Below are 21,795 nucleotides of genomic sequence, written 5' to 3' on the forward strand. Positions count from 1 at the left end.
GAACGCATTGGTACATGAAATCTCACATGTCAGCCGCTCCATGGGGAAGAAATGGAGAAGGTACTGGACTTATAGGACTGGTAGCAAGGTGCCAGTTGTTGTAAAAGACGTTCTAAGTAGGGCAACCAACATGAATTAAAGTGCATAGAGAGGCTAAAAGTAATCATTACGTGAAACCTATATTTTTTTAAAAAAGAAATTAAGAAACACTTTTCTATATCCTGGCTTATTTAGAAGTTTTGCAAATGTTGTTACCTTCAGGAATAAAGCACTGCCTGAGAAGAAGAGGACAAAAATGAAAGAAAAAGGCTGATTTTTCTCCCTGTACATTTTTAAGAATATTGAAAATTAATAAGTATAATTTCTCTTCCATGTTTTTCTAGGACTCCTTAAACTTGTTCCTGTTTTGTGTATGTGAGCATGTGTGTGATTCCTTACTTCTGGCACTAGAATGTTCTCTTCTTCCTGTTGTCCTTGAGGGTCAACATTTGAGTCATTTATTTTATCTGTTTTTATTTTGGAATCTCTGCTCCTTTATACCACTGTGCTTCTCCTTGCCCCTGTCTGAATAGTGTTCTTGTATTAATTCAGCTTAATCTTTTATTTTAAATTATTCAATCTTGTTCCTTTATTATGATTTTGTGTCTTGTATATAAGACTCTTTTTTCTTTTTTGGCCATGCCACACAGCTTGTGGGATCTTAGTTTCCCAACCAGGGATCAAACCATGGCAGTGAGAATGTGGAGTCCTTACCACTGGAGTGCCAGGGAATTCCCTAATTCAGCTTAACCTTAAAATAGATTTCAACATATCATCTTTATGTAAGTTAACTAAAACCTTCCTAGAATGTTTTAACGCAAACTGTTCCCAAGCCATATACCCTCGTCCTTTATTGGCATGTGTTATTCAAACATCAATATGAGACTTTATGCTTCTTTGTATTAAATTCAACTTATTGATTCTAGCTCTTTATTTCAGATCATATTTTTGGTTCCTGGTTATATCATCTGAAGTATTAGTTATTCTTTCAAGAATTGAATCATTCATAGTTAAGATAAACATAGCTTTTATTTCTTCATTTAAACACTGATGGTGATAAACTCATCTTTGTAGAGTATTTTCAGTTTAACCCTTCGCATATTTCTGTTAGGTTGGTAGGATGGTATTCTTTAAATGATTCATCAGTTCATGAGTTACTGTGTCTTTCAGGCACCATGTTAGTTTAGGTAGTGAGAATAGGTAGTGAGAACTCAGTGGACATGACTCCTGCCTTCAAAGAGTTTTCAGTCTAGAGGGGAAGGTTACACCAGTAAATTATTAGTTCCAGTGCATCTTTTCTATGGGAGAGGTGTACATAGTGGTGTCATCCCCACTTTTGTTTGAGAATAGCATGAGTGATTTGCCCTTAATCGAATAGCTAATAAGTTATAGAGCCTGGGTTCACAATTAAGATCTTCTGACTTCTAATTCTGTGCTCTTCCTTTTAAAACACCCAGGACTGGGCCAGGCCACTAGAGACAGGATCTATATGGACTGTGCTCCGTAAACTCTTAGGAGACTTTTCTCTTTAAACCACATGAAAACTATTTCTGCTGTTATTTTCCATATGTAGTCTTACAATACTCATTAGCTGAAGGATTTCCATTTCCTTTGCACACGCTCATATCTATTGATACATTGTAGCTAAGAATACCACGTTATTATTGGTATACTAACTGGGATTACTGCCCTGTTATTTTGAGTAGTATCAATTAAAGTCCAGAAGCAAAATAGTACCCATACTAAACTAATTAAGTTGCGTAATTGATGGAAACCTAACATTTTCAGGAGAATATGAGTGGATTCCATTCATGAGGTAATGGGGTTGACTTTACTGTATAAACCTTTCATACTGTGTATTTATTTGTTTTAGTTTCTAGAATATTCTTTTTTCAAATTGAAGTATAGTTGATTTACAATGTTGTGTTAATTTCTGCTGTACAGCAAAGTGATTCAGTTATACATGTATATATACATATATATATATACATTCTTTTTTATATTCTTTTCCATTATGGAAAATATCTCAGGATATTGAATATAGTTCCCTGTGCTATACAGTAGGACCTTGTTGTTTGTTCATTCTGTAGTAATGGTTTGCATCTACTAACCCCAAACTCCCAGTCCATCCCTCCCCTACCCCTGTGCCCCTTTGTCAACCACAAGTCTGTTCTGTATGTCTATGAGTCAGTTTCTGTTTTGTAGATAGGTTCATTTGTGCCATATTTTATTTTTAAATTTTTTTTATTTTTATAAATTATTTTTTTTGGCTGTGTTGGGTCTTCATTGCTGTGCGTGGGCTTTCTCTAGTTGTGGCGAGTTGGGGCTACTCTTCATTGTGGTGTGCGGGCTTCTCATTGTGGTGGCTTCTCTTGTTGCAGAGTACGGGCTCTAGGCGTGTGGGCTTCAGTAGTTGTGGAGCACAGGCTTCAGTAGTTGTGGCTTGCGGGCTCTAGAGCGCAGGCTCAGTAGTTGGGGTGCACGGGCTTAGTTGCTCTGTGGCATGTGGGATCTTCCCGGACCAGGGCTCGAACCCATGTCACCTGCATGGGCAGGCAGATTCTTAACTGTTGCACCACCAGGGAAATCTCTGCCATATTTTAGATTCCGCATGTAAATGATATCATGTAGTATTTGTCTTTCTCTTTCTGATTTACTTCATTTAGTATGATAATCTGTAGTTGCATCCATGTTGCTGCAAATGGCATTATTTCGTTCTTTTTTATGTCTGAGTGGTATTCCATTGTATATATGTACCACATCTTCTTTATCCATTCATCTGTTGATGGACATTTAGGTTGTTTCCATGTTTTGGCTATTGTGAACAGTGCTGCTGTGAACATAGGGGTGCATATATCTTTTTGAATTATAGTTTTGTCCAGGTATATTCCCAGGAGTGGGATTGCTGGATCATATAGTAATTCTATTTTTAGTTTTCTGAGGGACCTACATACTGTTTTCCGTAGTAGCTGTACCAACTTACATTCCCACCAGCAGTGTAGGAGGGTTCCCTTTTCTCCACATCCTCTCCAGCATTTGTTATTTGTAGAGTTTTTAATGATGGCCATTCTGACTGGTGTGAGGTGATACCTCATTGTAGTTTTGATTTGCATTTCTCTAATAATTGGTGATGTTGAGCATCTTTTCATGTGCCTACTGGCTATCTGTATGTCTTCTTTGGAGAAATGTCTGTTTAGGTCTTCTGCTCATTTTCGATTGGGTTGTTTGTTTTTTTGTTGTTGAGTTGTACGAACTGTTTATATATTTTGGAGATTAAGCCCTTGTCTCTTGCATCATTTGCAAATATTTTCTCCCATTCCGTAGGTTGTCTTTTCATTTTTTCTATGGTTTCCTTTGCTGTGCAAAAGCTTGTAAGTTTGATTAGGTCTCATTTATTTAATTTTGTTTTTATTTCTATTGCCTTGGGAGACTGACCTAAGAAAACATTGGTACAATTTATGTCAGAGAATGTTTTGCCTATGTTCTCTTCTAGGAGTTTTATGGTGTCATGTCTTACATTTAAGTCTTTAAGCCATTTTGAGTTTATTTTTGTGTGAGGTGTGAGGGTGTGTTCTAACTTCATTGATTTGTATGCAGCTGTCCAACTTTCCCCGTACTATTTGCTGAAGCGAATGTCTTTTCTCCATTGTATATTCTTGCCTTGTTTGTCAAAGATTAATTGACCATAGTTGTGTGGGTTCATTTCTATGCTCTCTGTTCTGTTTCATTGATCCGTATGCCTGTTTTTGTACCAATACCACACTGTTTTGATTACTGTAGCTTTTTAGTATTTTCTGAAGTCTGGGAGAGTTATGCCTCCTGCTTTGTTGCCTTTCCTCAGGATTGCTCTAGCAATTCTGGGTCTTTTATGGTTCCATAATAAGGTTTTGGATTATTTGTTCTAGTTCTGTGAAAAATGTCATGGGTAATTTGATAGGGATCACATTAAATCTGTAAATTGCTTTGGGTAGTATCGCCATGTTAATAATATTAATTTATCCAAGAGCATGGGATATCTTTCCATCGCTTTGAATCCTCTTTTATTTCCTTTATTAATGTTTTATAGTTCTCAGCGTATAAGTCTTTCACCTCCTTGGTAAGGTTTAGTCCTAGGTTTTTTTTTTTTTTTGTGGTGCAATTTTAAAAGGAATTTTTTTTTACATTCCCTTTCTGATATTTCATTGTTAGTGTAAAGGAATGCAACTGATTTCTGAATGTTAATCTTGTATCCTGCTACTTTGCTGAATTCATTTATTATATCTAGTAGTTTTTGTGTGGAGTTCTTAGGGTTTGCTATATATAGTATCATGTCATCTGCATATAGTGACAATTTTATCTCTTACCTTCCAATTTGGATACATTTTCTTTTTCGTATCTGATTGCTGTGGCTAGGACTTCCAATATTATGTTGAATAGAAGTGGTGAGACTGGGCATCCTTGTTCCAGATTTTAGAGGGAAGGATTTCAGCTTTTCATCATTGAGTATATTGGCTGTGGGTTTGTCATAAGTAACTTTTATTGTGTTGAGATGTGTTCCCTTTATGCCCACTTTGGTAGGAGTTTTTATCATTAATGGATGTTGATTTTGTCACGTGGTTTTTCTGCATCTATTGAGATGATCATGTGGTTTTTGTCTTTTCTTTTGTTGATGTGGTGTATCACATTGATTGATTTGCATACGTTGAACCATCCTTACGAACTTAGGATGAATCCCACTTGGTCATGGTGTATGATCTTTTAAATATTTTGTTGCATTCAGTTTGCTAATACTTTGTTGAGAATTTTTGCTTCTATATTCCTCAAAGATACTGGCCTGTAGTTTTCTTTTTTCGTGGTATCTTTGTCTGGTTTTGGTGTCAGGGTGATAGTGGCTTCATAGAATGTCTTCGGGAGTGTTCCCTCCTCTTCAGTCCTTTGGAAGAGTTTGAGGATTGGTAAAAGTTCTTTGTATGTTTGGTAAAATTCACCTGTGAAGCCCATCTGGTCCTGGATTTTTGTTTGTAGGGAGTTTTTTTTTTCTTTCTTTCTTTTAATTACAGATTCAATTTCACTTCTAATGATAGGTCTTTTCAAATTGTCTGTTATATTTCTTCTTGATTAAATTTCGATGGGCTGTATGTTTCTAGAAACTTGTTCATTTCTTCTAGGTTGTTGAATTTGTTGGCATATAATTGTTCATAGTATTCTCTTATGGTTGTTCTGTATTTCTGCAGTCTTGGTTGATATTTCTCCTTTTTCATTTCTTATTTTGTTTATTTGGGTTCTCTCTCTTTTCTTTGTGGTGAGTCTAGCTACTCACCACAAAGAAAAGTTTGTCAATTTTGTTTACCCTTTCAAAGAACCAGCTCTTCATTTTATTGATTTTTTTTCTTTCTTTTTTTTTTTATATTGATAGTTTTTTTCTATTTTGGGTTCTCTCTCTTTTCTTTGTGGTGAATCTGGCTCTATTGTTTTGTGCCCCAGTATGTCATCAGTCCTAGAGAATATTACATGTGCACTTGAAAAGAATGTGTATTCTGGGTTTTTTGAATATGATGTCCTGAAAATATCAATTAAGTCTAACTGTTCTATTGTATAATTTAGGATATCTGTTGCCTTATTGATTTTGTCTAGAAGATCTGTCCATTGATTTGGGTGGGGTGTTAAAGTCGCCTACTATTATTATATTCCCATCAATTTCTCCTTTTATGTCTGTTAGTATTTGTTTCATGTATTTGGGTTTTCCTGTATTAGGTGCATATATGTTGACGAGTGAAAATCCTCTCCTTTTATTGATCCTTTTGTCATTATATAGTGTCCTTCTTTATCTTTCTTTATTGCCTTTCTTTTAAAGTCTATTTTGTCTGACATGAGTATTGTGACCCTCACTCTCTTGTCATTTCCGTTTGCATGATATGTCTTTTTTCCATCCCCTCACTTTCAATCTGTGTGTGTCCTTTGCCCTAAAGTGGGTGCCTTGTAGGCAGCATATTGTACTTTCTTGTTTTTTATCCAGTCTGCCACTCTGTCTTTTGATTGGAGCATTTAGTCCATTGACGTTTAAGGTAATTATTGATAAATATGTATTTATTGGCATTTTAAACCTTGTTTTCCAGTTGATGCTGTGTTTCTTGTTTGTCCCTTTCTTTTTCTTTTTTGTTTTTCATTTTGGGGTTTGATGATTTTCTTTTATTTTATGCTTGTGTTCTCTTCTTTTTGGTTTTTGTGAATCTATTGTATGTTTTTGATTTGTGGTTACCCTGTTTTTCTTTTTTTTTTTTTTAAATAAATTTATTTATTTATTTATTTATTTTTGGCTGTGTTGGGTCTTCGTTTCTGTGTGAGGGCTTTCTCCAGCTGTGGCGAGCAGGGGCCACTCTTCATTGCGGTGCGCGGGCCTCTCACTGTCGCGGCCTCTCTTGTTGCGGAGCACAGGCTCCAGACGCGCAGGCTCAGTAGTTGTGGCTCACGGGCTTAGTTGCTCCGTGGCATGTGGGATCTTCCCAGACCAGGGCTCGAACCCGTGTGCCCTGCATTGGCAGGCAGATTCTCAACCACTGCGCCACCAGGGAAGCCCATACCCTGTTTTTCAAGTATGTTAACTCCTTACTATATCTGCTTGCTTTAGACTGACAGTCATATAGGCTCAAATGCATTCTAAAAAAAAGAATCTACATTTTCTTACTCTCCTCCCCCACATTTTATGATTTTGATGTCTTCTTTTATATCTTTATGTTTATCCTTTTGCTGTTCCTTGTGTTTATCATCTCTTTCACAATTTGATTAAAAAAAATTTTTTTCCATCTGTATATACTGGCTTATTTAAGTGATTTACTTTCCAGTTGTGATTTCCTCTTTCCTATATCTTCTTGCTTCTTTTCAAATTAGAGAAGACCTTTGAATATTTCTTTTAGGTTAAGTTTAGTATCGCTGTATTCTTTTAATTTTTGCTTGTCTGACAAATTCTTTATCTCTCCTTCTATTCTAAATGATAATCTTGCTGGGCAGAGCATTGTAGATTGCAGATTTTTCCCTTTCAAGATTTTGAATATGTTTTTCTACTCCCTTCTGGCCTGTGGTGCTTCTGTAGAGAAATCAGCTGATAGCCTTATGGGGGTTCCCTTGTAATTAACTCTTTGTTTTTCTCTTGCTGCCTTTAGAATCCTCTCTTTATGTTTAACTTCTGCCATTTCGATTGTAATATGTCTTGGTGTAGGTCTGTTTGGGTTCATTTTGTTCGTGACCTTCTGTGCTTTCTGTATCTGGATAACTGTTTCCTTTTTTAGGTTTGGGAAATTTTCAGGCATAATTTCTTCAAATACCTTTTCAATCTCCTTTTCTCTTTCTTCTCCTTCTGGAATCCCTGTTATGCATAGAGTGGCATGCTTTATATTATCCCGTGGGTCTTTTTATATTGTTTTCATTTTTTTTTCATTTGGCTTTCTGTCTGCTGTTCTGATTGGGTGATTTTCATTATTTTATCTTCCAGGTCACTTATTCGTTCTTCTGCATTATTCATTCTGCTAGTCATTGCCTTTAGCTCAGCTTTAATCTCGGGAAATGAATTTTCTAATTTTTCTTGGCTCCTTCTTATAGTTTCTAGTTTCTTTTTACAGTACTCTGCATTTCTTTTGATAGCCTTTCTTAATTCCTTTGGTATTTTCATTACCTCCTTTTTGAACTCAGTGTGTATTACACTGAAGAGGTCTGTTTCATTGTTTATTCTTTTAGGGGGATTCTCTTGGTCTTTTAACTGGGAGTGGTTTCTCTGCTTTTTCATTTCATGTATATTTCTCTTACTCTGTGAGTTTAGGAAAAACAGTTACTTACTGTGATCTTGGAAGGCTATTTATATGCAGGAGCATCCCTGTGTAGCTTGTGTGGGTTTAATGTTTTTGGTGCAAGGGCTGCTTTTCATATGGATGCCTTCTGCATCTTTCCTCAGCATGTGCTGGCTGTTAGCCCCTTGGTAGGGGGTGTGCAGATGCTGCAGCTCTTGTGCGCTCCCTATCAAGGGGATAACAGCCAGCAATGGCAGTGGTGGCTGGTGCCCACTCCCAGGGCCCATGGCGGCGGCTCATGTGTGCTTCTGGATCCCACAATGGTGGGGGCAGCAATTGGCGCCTGCTCCTGGATCTCTCAGTGGTTGTGGCGGCTCATGCCTGCCCTCAGCTCGTGTAGGCTGTGTCCTGTCACGTGATACCATGCGCATGGGGAAAGAGGCTCCTAAAGCGGTCCTGCCCCTCCCCTTGCATGCCCCCCAACAGTGGCACCTTACCTCTATGGCGGGCCCAGTCTTCTTCCATGTACACCCTTGGTTGTGGCCGTACCACACTCCAGCTCCTTCAGGCTATCTCCATGCAGCCAACCCCATTCCTCTCCCTGGGTTTGACCTCCAAAGCTCCAGCACCCAGCCCCCGCCTGCACCGACGGATGCATGTCTCAGGCTGGGGAGTGTAGGGTGGCCATACTGACTGACTGTGTAGGTCTCCCTCCATTTTGCCTTCTGCAGCTAGTTGCTGCACTTTCCTCCAAGGCTCCGAAGCTCCCCCTCTATCCTGGCTGATCTCCCTGCCAATGAGGGGACTTCCTAGGGTGTGGGAACCTTTCCTCTTTCACAGCTCCCTCCCAGGGGTTCAGGTCCTGTCCTGATTCCTTTCTTTCTCTTTTTTTTCTTCTTCTTTTGTCCTACGCAGTAACATGGAGATTTTCTTGTCCTTTCAGAAGTCTGAGGTCTTCTGCCAGTGTTCAGTAGTTGTTCTGTGAGAATCATTCCACCTGTAGATATATATATATATATTTTTTTTTAATTATTTATTTATTTTTGGCTGTGTTGGGTCTTCGTTTCTGTGCAAGGGCTTTCTCTAGTTGCGGCGAGCGGGGGCCCCTCTTCATCACGGTGTGCGGGCCTCTCACTGTCGCGGCCTCTCTTGTTGCGGGGCACAGGTTCCAGACGCGCAGGCTCAGTAGTTGTGGCTCACGGGCCTAATTGCTCCGCAGCATGTGGGATCTTCCCAGACCAGGGCGTGAACCCGTGTCCCCTGCATTGGCAGGCAGATTCTCAACCACTGTGCCACCAGGGAAGCCCCTGTAGATATATTTTTGATGTATTTGTTGAAGGAGGTGAGCTCCACGTCTTACTCCTCCGCCATCTTGATTGCTCTCCAGTTTCTAGAATATTCTTATCAGGAGCTCTAAGCTTTGTATTTCCTTAATTTTTTCCCTTTTTTACTTAAGTTACAATGTGAAGTAACAACTAAATGAGCAAGATAATTAAGCCACAGTTGTTTAAAAATGTGGCTTGTGGGCTGTATATACATATACGGTCAGCCCTCTGTATCCAAGGGTTCTGCCTCCATGGATTCAACCAACAGCAGACTGAAAATATTTGGAAGAAAAATTCCAGAAAATTGCAAAAAATTTAAATAGTATTGGGTATTTTAAGTATTTAAGAGATGATTTAAAGTATATGGGAGGAAAAAAAAATGGGATGATGTGGGTAGATTATATACGAATACTATGCCATTTTATATAAGGAGCTTGAGCATCTGCAGATTTTGGTATCCACAGTGGGGAGGGGGGGTCCTAGAGCTATTCCCTCGTGAATATTTAGGGATAAGTGTGTATATATATATGTGTATGTATAAGTGAGTGTATAAATATATATATTTTTCCTCCCTGATTAGATGACTTCCCAGAATCTACAGGAGTAAAGCGAATTGTTCAAGCCTTGAATGCCAATGTCTGGTCCAATGTAGTGATGAAGAATGGTAAGTAACTTGGGACTAAAAGTCCTGAGGAGCTTTTTCCTCCTGTTCCTTGTAAGTTTGAAATTATTTGGTTATATGTGGAAGCATTAGGATTATATGAAATCTGTGGATTTGTTCAAGTTTAAGTCCCCAGTTGAAGAGAGAGCCAAAAGAAACATTTCTAAGAATTTAAGATATATGTTTAATAGTTAACAAGAATTTAGAACTTGCCTATAATATGCCTGGCATTGTCTTTGGCTTTGAGAAATACCCCCAAAATTGTAAAACATAAATCCTAGCCTTAAGGAGCTCATAATCCAGCTGAGGAATCAAAGTGTACACTTTTAAAATGCTATGTAACTGTGCAAGGCAGTCTTTGACGAGCACAGAATGACTGATGCAAGTAGCAAAGGCAGAGAGGCCAGAGATGTGGCCTTTACTATGGGCTTGAGTACAGAGAGAGAGTTTCAAGGCAAAAGCGGGTCTTGGCAGTCGTCTTCACAGGATGGTCTAGATTTGGGTTGGTGAAGTGGGAGAGTGGCAAACAGTAGAGGAAGCATGGCATCAAGAATAATGGTTGTATGTTCTAGGGTCACTAGGAGTCTCTCACCTAGCAGTTGGAGATAGCATAGGAGAGAGGCCTGTATTCGAGGCAGGAGAATCTGGGCTTTTTCTGATAGGAAGTGGTGAGTCATTAGAGATTTCTTTTCTTTTGAATTTTCTTTTATTTTTTATATAGCAGGTTCTTACTAGTTATCTATTTTATGCATATTAGTGTATATAGATCAATCCCAATCTCCCAATTCATCCCCCACCCCCCGCTTTCCCCCTTGGTGTCCGTCCATACGTGTGTCCTCTACATCTGTGTCTCTATTTCTGCCTTGTAAACCGGTTCATCTGTACCATTTTTCTAGATTCCACATATATGCATTAATATACGATATTTGTTTTTCTCTTTCCGACTTACTTCACTCTGTATGACAGTCTCTAGGTCCATCCACATCTCTACAAATGACTCGATTTTGTTCCTTTCTATGGCTGAGTAATATTCCATTGTATATATGTACCACATCTTCTTTATCCATTCTTCTGTCGATGGGCATTTACGTTGCTTTCATGACCTGGTTATTGTAAATAGTGCTGCAGTGAACATTGGGGTGCACGTGTCTTTTTTTTTAATATATAAATTTATTTATTTATTTATTTATTTATGACTGTGTTGGGTCTTCGTTTCTGTGCGAGGGCTTTCTCTAGCTGTGGCAAGCGGGGGCCACTCTTCATCGTGGTGCACGGGCCTCTCACTGTCGCGGCCTCTTGTTGCGGAGCACAGGCTCCAGACACGCAGACTCAGTAGTTGTGGCACACGGGCCTAGTTGCTCTGCGGCATGTGGGATCTTCCCAGACCAGGGCTCGAACCCGTGTACCCTGCATTGGCAGGCAGACTCTCAACCACTGTGCCACCAGGGAAGCCCGCATGTGTCTTTTTGAATTATGGTTTTCCCAGTGTATATGCCCAGTAGTGGGATTGCTGGGTCATATGGTAATTCTATTTTTAGTTTTTTAAGGAACCTCCATACTGATCTCCATAGTGGCTGTATCACTTTACATTCCCACCAACAGTGCAAGAGGGTTCCCTTTTCTCCACACCCTCTCCAGCATTTGTTGTTTGTAGATTTTCTCGTGAAGCCCATTCTAACAGGTGTGAGGTGATACCTCATTGTAGTTTTGATATGCATTTCTCTAATAATTAGTGATGTTGAGCAGCTTTTCATGTGCCTCTTGGCCATCTGTATGTCTTCTTTGGAGAAATGTCTATTTAGGTCTTCTGCCCATTTTTGGATTGGGTGGTTTGTGATATTAAGTACCATGAGCTGTTTATATATTTTGGAGATTAATCCTTTGTCCGTTGCTTCATTTGCAAATATTTTCTCCCATCCTGAGGGTTGTCTTTTCATCTTGTTTATACTTTCCTTTGCTGTGCAAAAGCTTTTAAGTTTCATTAGGTCCCATTTGTTTATTTCTGGTTTTATTTCCATTACTCTAGGAGGTGGATTAAAAAGATCTTGCTGTGATTTATATCAAAGAGTGTTCTTCCTATGTTATCCTCTAAGAGTTTTATAGTGTCCGGTGCTCTAATCCATTTTGAGTTTATTTTTGTGTATGGTGTTAGGGAGTGTTCTAATTTCATTCTTTTACATGTAGCTGTCCAGTTTTCCCAGCAGCACTTATTGAACAGGCTGTCTTTTCTCCGTTGTATATCCTTGCCTCCTTTGTCATAGATTAGTTGATCATAGGTGTGTGAGTTTATCTCTGGGCTTTCTATCCTGTTCCATTGATCTATATTTCTGTTTTTGTGTTGATACCATATTGTCTTGATTACTGTAACTTCGTAGTATAGTTTGAAGTCAGGGAGTCTGATTCCTCCAGCTCCGTTCTTTTCTCTCAAGATTGCTTTGGCTATTCGGGGTCTTTTGTGTCTCCATACAAATTTTAAGATTTTTTGTTCTAGTTCTGTAAAAAATGCCATTGGTAAATTGATAGGGATTGCACTGAGTCTGTAGATTGCGTTGGGTAGTATAGTCATTTTCACAGTAATGATTCTTCCAATCCGAGAACATGGTATATCTCTCCATCTGTTGGTGTCATCTTTGATTTCTTTCATCATTGTCTTATAGTTTTCTGAGTACAGGTCGTTTACCTCCTTAGGTAGGTTTATTCCTAGGTATTTTATTCTTTTTGTTGCAGTGGTGAATGGGATTGTTTCCTTAATTTCTCTTTCTGTTCTTTCGTTGTTAGTATATAGGAATGCAAGAGATTTCTGTGCATTAATTTTCTATCCTGCAACTTTACCAGATTCATTGATTAGCTCTAGTAGTTTTCTGGTGGCATCTTTAGGATACTCTATATATAGTATCATGTCATCTGAAAACAGTGACAGTTTTACTTCTTCTTTTCTGATTTGGATTCCTTTTATTTCTTTTTCTTCTCTGATTGCCATGGCTAGGACTTCCAAAACTATGTTGAATAATAGTGGTGAGAGTGGACATCGTTGTCTTGTTCCTGATCTTAGAGGAAATGCTTTCAGTTTTTCACCATTGAGAATGATGTTTGCTGTGGGTTTGTCGTATATGATTTTTATTATGTTGAGGTAGGTTCCCTCTATGCCCACTTTCTGGAGAGTTTTTATCATAAATGGGTGTTGATTTTTGTCAAAAGCTTTTTCTGCATCTATTGAGATGACCGTATGGTTTTTATTCTTTAATTTGTTAATATGGTGTATCACATTGATTGATTTGCGTATATTGAAGAGTCCTTGCATCCCTGGGATAAATCCCACTTGATCATGGTGTATGATCCTTTTAATGTGTTGTTGGATTCTGTGTGCTAGTATTTTGTTGAGGATTTTTGCATCTATATTCATCAGTGATATTGGTCTGTAATTTTCTTTTTTTGTAGTATCTTTGTCTGGTTTGGGTATCAGGGTGATGGTGGCCTCATAGAATGAGTTTGGGAGTGTTCCTTCCTCTGCAATTTTTGGGAAGAGTTTGAGAAGGATGGGTGTTAGCTTTTCTCTAAATGTTTGATAGAATTCACCTGTGAAGCCATCTGGTCCTGGACTTTTGTTTGTTGGAAGATTTTTAATCACAGCTTCAATTTCATTACTTGTGATTGGTCTGTTCATATTTTCTATTTCTTCCTGGTTCAGTTTTGAAAGATTATACCTTTCTAAGAATTTGTCCATTTCTTCCAGGTTGTCCAATTTATTGGCATAGAGTTGCTTGTAGTAGTCTCTTAGGATGCTTTGTATTTCTGCGGTGCCCGTTGTAACTTCTTCTTTTTCATTTCTAGTTTTATTGATTTGAGTCCTCTCCCTCTCTTTCTTGATGAGTCTGGCTAAAGGTTTATAAATTTTGTTTATCTTCTCAAAGAACCAGCTTTTAGGTTACTGATCTTTGCTATTGTTTTCTTTGTTTCTATTTCATTTATTTTTGCTCTGATCTTTATGATTTCTTTCCTTCTAGTAACTTTGGGTTTTGTTTGTTCTCTCTCTAGTCCCTTTAGGTGTAAGGTTAGATTGTTTGTTTGAGATTTTTCTTGTTTCTTGAGGTAGGATTGTATTGCCATAAACATCCGTCTTTGATCTGCTGTTGCTGCATCCCATAGATTTTGTATCGTCGTGTTTTCATTGTCATTTGTCTCTAGGTATTTTTTGATTTCCTCTTTGATTTCTTCAGTGATCTCTTGGTTGTTTAGTAATGTATTGTTTAACCTCCATGTGTTTGTGTTTTTTATGGTTTTTTTCTCTGTAATTTATTTCTAATCTCCTAGCGTTGTGGTTGAAAAAGATGATATGATTTCACCTTTCTTAAATTTACCAAAGCTTGATTTGTGACCCAGGATGTGATCTGTCCTGGAGAATGTTCCGTGTGCACTTGAGAAGAAAGTGTAATCTGCTGTTTTTGGATGGGATGTCCTATAAATATTAATTAAATCTATCTGGTCTATTGTGTCATTTAAAGCTTATGTTTCCTTATTAATTTTCTGTTTGGATAATATGTCCATTGGTGTAAGTGAGGTGTTAAAGTCGCCCACTATTATTGTGTTACTGTCAATTTCCTCTTTTATAGCTGTTAGCATTTGCCTTATGTATTGAGGTGCTCCTATGTTGGGTGCATATATATTTATAATTGTTATATCTTCTTCTAGGATTGATCCTTTTATCATTATGTAGCATCCTTCCTTGTTTCTTGTTACATTTTTTTTAACATCTTTATTGGAGTATAATTGCTTTACAATGGTGTGTTAGTTTCTGCTTTATAACAAAGTGAATCAGTTATACATATACATATGTTCCCATATCTCTTCCCTCTTACATCTCCCTCCCTCCCACCCTTCCTATCCCACCCCTCTAGGTGGTCACAAAGCACCAAGCTAATCTCCCTGTGGTATGCGATTGCTTCCCACTAGCTATCTATTTTATGTTTGGTAGTGTATATATGTCCATGCCACTCTCTCACTTTGTCACAGCTTACCCTTCCCCCTCCCCATATCCTCAAGTCCATTCTCTAGTAGGTCTGTGTCTTTATTCACGTCTTGCCACTAGGTTCTTCATGACCTTTTTCTTTTTTTCCTTAGATTCCATATATATGTGTTAGCATACTATATTTGTTTTTCTCTTTCTGACTTACTTCACTCTGTATGACAGACTCTAACTCCATCCACCTCACTACAAATAACTCCATTTCATTTCTTTTTATGGATGGGTAATATTCCATTGTGTATATGTGCCACATCTTCTTTATCCATTCATCTGATGATGAACACTTAGGTTGTTTCCATGTCCTGGCTATTGTAAATAGAGCTGCAGTGAACATTTTGGTACATGACTCTTTTTGAATTATGGTTTTCTTAGGGTATATGCCCAGTAGTAGGATTGCTGGGTCATATGGTAGTTCTATTTTTAGTTTTTTAAGGAACCTCCATACTGTTCTCCATAGTGGCTGTATCAATTTACATTCCCACCAACAGTGCAAGAGGGTTCCCTTTTCTCCACACCCTCTCCAGCATTTTATGTTTCTAGATTTTTTGATGATGGCCATTCTGGCTGGTGTGAGATGATATCTCAGTGTTGCTTTGATTTGCATTTCTCTAATGATTAATGATGTTGAGCATTCTTTCATGTATCTGTTGGCAATCTGTATATCTTCTTTGGAGAAATGTCTATTTATGGATTGGGTTGTTCGTTTTTTTGTTATTGAGCTGCATGAGCTGCTTGTAAATCTTGGAGATTAATCCTTTGTCAGTTGCTTCATTTGCAAATATTTTCTCCCATTCTGATGGTTGTCTTTTGGTCTTGTTTATGGTTTCCTTTGCTGTGCAAAAGCTTTTAAGTTTCATTAGGTCCCATTTGTTTATTTGTGTTCTTATTTCCATTTCTCTAGGAGCTGGGTCAAAAAGCATCTTGCTGTGATGTATGTCATAGAGTGTTCTGCCTATGTTTTCCTCTAAGAGTTTGACAGTGTCTGGCCTCACACTTAGGTCTTTAATCCATTTTGAGTTTATTTTTGTGCATGGTGTCAGGGAATGTTCTAATTTCATACTTTTACATGTATCTGTCCAATTTTCCCAGCACCACTTATTGAAGAGGCTGTCTTTTCTCCACTGTATATGCTTGCCTCCTTTATCAAAGATAAGGTGACCATATCTACGTGGGTTTATCTCTGGGCTTTCTATCCTGTTCCATTGATCTATATTTCTGTTTTTGTGCCAGTACCATACTGTCTTGATTACTATGGCTTTGTAGTATAGTCTGAAGTCAGGGAGCCTGATTCCTCCAGCTCCATTTTTTGTTCTCAAGATTGCTTTGGCTATTCGGGGTCTTTTGTGTTTCCATACAAATTGTGAAATTTTTTGTTCTAGTTCTGTGAAAAATGCCAGTGGTAGGTTGATCAGGATTGCGTTGAATCTGTAGATTGCTTTGGGTAGTAGAGTCATTTTCACAATGTTGATTCTTCCAATCCAAGAACATGGTATATCTCTCCATCTATTTGTATCATCTTTAATTTCTTTCATCTGTGTCTTATAATTTTCTGCATACAGGTCTTTTGTCTCCTTAGGTAGGTTTATTCCTAGATATTTTATTCTTTTTGTTGCAATGGTAAATGGGAGTGTTTTCTTAATTTCACTTTCATATTTTTCATCATTAGTGTATAAGAATGCAAGAGATTTCTGTGCATTAATTTTGTATCCTGCTACTTTACCAAATTCATTGATTAGCTCTAGTAGTTTTCTAGTAGCATCTTTAGGATTCTCTATGTATAGTATCATGTCATCTGCAAACAGTGACAGCTTTACTTCTTCTTTTCCGATTTGGATTCCTTTTATTTCTTTTTCTTCTCTGATTGCTGTGGCTAAAACTTCCAAAACTATGTTGAATAATAGTGGTGAGAGTGGGCAACCTTGTCTTGTTCCTGATCTTAGTGGAAATGGTTTCAGTTTTTCACCATTGAGGACAATGTTGGCTGTGGGTTTGTCATATATGGCCTTTATTATGTTGAGGAAAGTTCCCTCTATGCCTCCTTTCTGCAGGGCTTTTATCATAAATGGGTGTTGAATTTTGTCAAAAGCTTTCTCTGCATCTATTGAGATGATCATGTGGTTTTTCTCCTTCAGTTTGTTAATATGGTGTATCACGTTGATTGATTTGCGTATATTGCAGAATCCTTGCATTCCTGGAATAAACCCCACTTGATCATGGTGTATGATCCTTTTAATGTGCTGTTGGATTCTGTTTGCCAGTATTTTGTTGAGGATTTTTGCATCTATGTTCATCAGTGATATTGGCCTGTAGTTTTCTTTCTTTGTAACATCTTTGTCTGGTTTTGGTATCAGGGTGATGGTGGCCTCGTAGAATGAGTTTGAGAGTGTTCCTCCCTCTGCAATATTTTGGAAGAGTTTGAGAAGGATAGGTGTTAGCTCTTCTCTAAATGCTTGATAGAATTCGCCTGTGAAGCCATCTGGTCCTGGGCTTTTGTTTGTTGGAAGATTTTTAATCACAGTTTCAATTTCAGTGCTTGTGATTGGTCTGTTTGCTCTTTAGTTCTTCTAGGTCCTTGTTAAATGTTTCTTTTATTTTCTCCATTCTATTTCCAAGATTTTGGATCATCTTTACTATAATTACTCTGAATTCTTTTTCAGGTAGACTGCCTGTTTCCTCTTTATTTGTTTGGTCTGGTGGGTTTTTACCTTACTCCTTCATCTGCTGTGTGCTTCTCTGTCTTCTCATTTTGCTTAACTTACTGTGTTTGGAGTCTCCTTTTTGCAGGCCACAGGTTTGTGGTTCCTGTTGTTTTTGGTGTCTACCCCCAGTGGCTAAGTTTGGTTCAGTGGGTTGTGTAGGCTTCCTGGTGGAGGGGACTAGTGCCTGTGTTCTGGTGGATGAGGCTGGACCTTGTCTTTCTGGTTGGCAGGTCCATGTCTGGTGGTGTGTTTTGGGGTGTCTGTGGCCTTATTATGATTTTAGGCAGCCTCTCTGCTAATGGATGGGGCTGTGTTCCTGTCTTGCTAGTTGTGTGGCAAAGGGTGTCCAGCACTGTAGCTTGCTGGTCGTTGAGTGAAGCTGGGTCTTGGTGTTGAGATGGAGATCTCTGGGAGATTTTTGCCGTTTGGTATTATGTGGAGCTGGGAGGTCTCTTGTGGACCAGTGTCCTGAAGGTGGCTCTCCCACCTCAGAGGCACAGCCCTGATGCCTGGCTGGAGCACCAAGAGTCTTTCATCCACACGGCTCAGAATAAAAGGGAGAAAAAATAGAAAGAAAGAAAGAGGATAAAATAAAATAAAATAAAATGAAGTAAGATAAAAAAAATTTTTTTCTTAATAACTTTATTTTAATTAAAAAAAAAAAAACAATGGACGGACAGAACCCTAGGACAAATGGTGAAAGCAAAGCTCTACAGACAAAATCTCACACAGAAGCCTACACATACACACTCACAAAAAGAGGAAAAGGGGAAAAAGTAATATATCTTGCTCCCAAAGTCCACCTCCTCAATTTGGGATGATTCGTTGTCTATTCAGGTATTCCACAGATGCAGGGTACATCATGTTGATTGTGGAGATTTAATCCGCTGCTCCTGAGGCTGCTGGGAGAAATTTCCCTTTCTCTTCTTTGTTCACACAGTTCCCGGGGTTCAGCTTTGGATTTGGACCTGCCTCTGTGTGTAGGTCGCCTGAGGGCATCTGTTCTTTGCTCAGACAGGTCGGGGTTAAAGGAGCAGCTGATTAGGGGGCTCTGGCTCACTCAGGCCGGGGGGAGGGAGGGGTACGGATGCGGAGCAAGCCGGCAGAGGCTGGCGTGACATTGCACCAGCCTGATGCGCGCCCTGCGTTCTCCCGGGGAAGTTGTCCCTGGATCATGGGACCCTGGCAGTGGCGGTCGGCACAGGCTCCCAGGAGGGGCAGTGTGGATAGTGACCTGTGGTTGCACACAGGCTTCTTGGTGGCAGCAGCAGCAGCCTTAGCGTCTCATGCCCGTCTCTGGGGTCCGCGCTGATAGCCGTGGCTCGCGCCCGTCTGTGGAGCTCCTTAAAGCAGCGCTCTGAATCCCCTCTCCTCGCGCACCAGGAAACAAAGAGGCAAGAAAAAGTCTCTTGCCTTTTCGGCAGGTCCAGACCTTTTCCTGGACTCCCTCCTGGCTAGCCATGGTGCACTAACCCCTTCAGGCTGTGTTCACGCCACCAACCCCAGTTCTCTCCCTGCAATCCGACCGAAGCCCGAGCCTCAGCTCCCAGCCCCTGCCCGCCCCGGCGGGTGAGCAGACAAGCCTCTCGGGCTGGTGAGTGCTGGTCGGCACCGATCCTCCGTTTGGGAATCTCTCCGCTTTGCCCTCCGCACCCCTGTTGCTGTGCTCTCCTCCGTGGCTCCGAAACTTCCCCCCCTGCCACCTGCAGTCTCCGTCTGCGAAGGACCTTCCTAGTGTGTGGAAACCTTTATTCCTTCACAGCTCCCTCCCACTGGTGCAGGTCCCGTCCCTATTCTTTTGTCTCCGTTATTTCTTTTTTTTTTGCCCTACCCAGGTACATGGGGAGTTTCTTGCCTTTTGGGAGGTCTGAGGTCTTCTGCCAGCGTTCAACGGGTGTTCTGTAGGAGCAGTTCCACGTGTAGATGTATTTCTGATGTATCTGTGGGGAGGAAGGTGATCTTTGCATCTTACTCTTCCACCGTCTTCTCCTTCTCCTTCACTTGTTACATTCTTTATTTTAAAGTCTGTTTTGTGTGATATGAGTATTGGTACTCCAGCTTTCTTTTGATTTTCATTTGCATGGAACATCTTTTTCCATCCCCTCACTTTCAGTCTGTATGTGTCCCTAGGTCTGAAGTAGGTCTCTTGTAGACAGCATATATATGGGTCTTGTTTTTGTATCCATTCAGCAAGCCTGTGTGTTTTGGTTGGAGCATTTAATCCATCCACATTAAAGGTAATTATCAATATGTATGTTCCTGTTACCATTTTCTTAATTGTTTTCTGTTTGTTTTTGTAGGTCCTTTTCTTCTCTTGTGTTTCTCACTTAGAGAAGTTCCTTTAGCATTTGTTGTAGAGCTGGTTTGGTGGTGCTGAATTCTCTTAGCTTTGGCTTGTGTGTAAAGCTTTTGATTTCTCCATCAAATCTGAATGAGATCCTTGCTGAGTAATCTTGGTTATAGGTTCTTCCCTTTCATCACTTTAAATATATTGTGCCACTCCCTTTTGGCTCGCAGAGTTTCTGCTGAGAAATCAGCTGTTAACCTTATGAGAGTTCCCTTGTATGTTATTTGTCGTTTTTCCCTTGTTGCTTTTAATAGTTTTTCTTTGTCTTTAATTTTTGTCAATTTGATTGCTGTGTGTCTCAGCATGTTTCTCCTTGGATTTATCCTGCCTGGGACTCTCTGCGCTTCCTGGACATGGGTGGCTATTTCCTTTCCCATGTTAGGTAAGTTTTCAACTATAATCTCTTCAAATATTTTCTCGGCTCCTTTCTCTTTCTCTTCTCCTTCTGGGACCCCTATAATGTGAATGTTGGTACATTTAATGTTGTTCTAGAGGTCTCTTAGGCTGTCTTCATTTCTTTTCATTATATTTTCTTTATTCTGTTCTGTGGCAGTGGATTCCACCATTATGTCTTCCAGGTCACTTGTCTGTTCTTCTGCCTCAGTTATTCTGCTATTGATTCCTTCTAGTGTATTTTTCATTTCAGTGATTGTATTGTTCATCTCTGTTTGTTTGTTCTTTAATTCTTCTAGGTCTTTGTTAAACATTTCTTGCATCTTCTCAATCTTTGCCTCCATTCTTTTTCTGAGGTTCTGGATCATCTTCACTATCATTATTCTGAATTCTTTTTCTGGTAGGTTGCCTATCTCCACTTCATTTAGTTGTTTTTCTGGGGTTTTATCTTGTTCCTTCATGTGATACTTAGCCCTCTGCCTTTTCATCTTGTCTGTATTTCTGTGAATGTGGTTTTTGTTCCACAGGCTCCAGGATTGTAGTTCTTCTTGCTTCTGCTGTCTGCCCTCTGGTGGATGAGGGTATCTAAGAGGCTTGTGCAAACTTCCTGATGGGTGGGTAGAGCTGGGTGTTGCTCTGGTAGGCAGAGCTCAGTAAAACTTTAATCTGCTTGTCTGCTGATGGGTGGGGCTGAGTTCCCTCCCTGTTGGTTGTTTGGCCTGAGAGGACCCAGCACTGGAACCTGCATGCTCTTTGGTGGGGCTAATGGCAGGCTCCAGGAGGGCTCATACCAAGGAGTACTTCCCAGAACTTCTGCTGCCAGTGTCCTTGTCCCTGCAGTGAGCCACAGCTGACCCCCACCTCTGCAGGAGACCTTCCAGTGTTAGCAGGTAGGTCTGGTTCAGTCTTCTGTGGGGTCACTGCTCCTTCCCCCTGGGTTCTGATGAACACACTACTTTGTGTGTGCCCGTCAAGAGTGGAGTCTCTGTTTCCCCCAGTCTTGTCGAAGTCTTTCAGTCAAATCCTGCTGTCCTCCAAAGTTTGATTCTCTGGGAATTCCTCCTCCCATTGCTGGACCCCCAGGTTGGGAAGCCTGACGTGGGGCTCAGAACCTTTACTCCAGTGGGTGGACTTCTGTGGTTTAATTGTTCTCCAGTTTGTGAGTCACCCACGCAGCAGTTATGGGATTTGATTTGATTGTGATTGCGCCCTTCCTACCATCTCATTGCTCTCCTACCGTCTCATTGTGGCTTCTCCTTTGTCTTTGGACATGGGGTATCTTTTTTGGTGAGTTCCAGTGTCTTCCTTTCAATGATTGTTCAGCAGTTAGTTGTGATTCTGGTGTTCTCGCAAGAGGGAGTGAGCGCACATCCTTCTATTCTGCCATCTTGAACCAATCCGAGATTTCTTAACAAGAGAGTGATGCAAAGAAGTTGGCATTTTTGAAAGGTTATTGTTGTGGTGGGTTTGGCAATTGAAGCAGGTGCAGGTAGAGCCTGAAGTCAGGAGACCAGGCAACTGTGGCTGCAGCTCAAAACTGGGGCCTGG

At 39.8% G+C, this 21,795-nt stretch overlaps 1 protein-coding gene across 11 annotated transcripts in view; it reads left to right on the forward strand.

Annotated features, from left to right (window-relative positions):
- The window catches only part of AAGAB (alpha and gamma adaptin binding protein), a 96,672-nt gene that overhangs the window by 31,180 nt on the left and 43,697 nt on the right, over nucleotides 1–21,795 (forward strand). For all 11 annotated transcript variants that reach the window (XR_009007593.1, XR_009007594.1, XR_003623409.2 and 8 more), the window contains exon 5: nucleotides 9,705–9,788. Coding sequence is in view for 1 of the 11 variants with exons in the window: in XM_007166069.3 (XP_007166131.1) it covers nucleotides 9,705–9,788 (84 nt within the window). In the remaining 10 variants the exon portion in view is untranslated. The remainder of the gene's footprint in view (nucleotides 1–9,704; nucleotides 9,789–21,795) is intronic.

This window comes from Balaenoptera acutorostrata, chromosome 3 (genome assembly GCF_949987535.1).
Source record: "Balaenoptera acutorostrata chromosome 3, mBalAcu1.1, whole genome shotgun sequence".
Classification (NCBI taxonomy): domain Eukaryota; kingdom Metazoa; phylum Chordata; class Mammalia; order Artiodactyla; family Balaenopteridae; genus Balaenoptera; species Balaenoptera acutorostrata.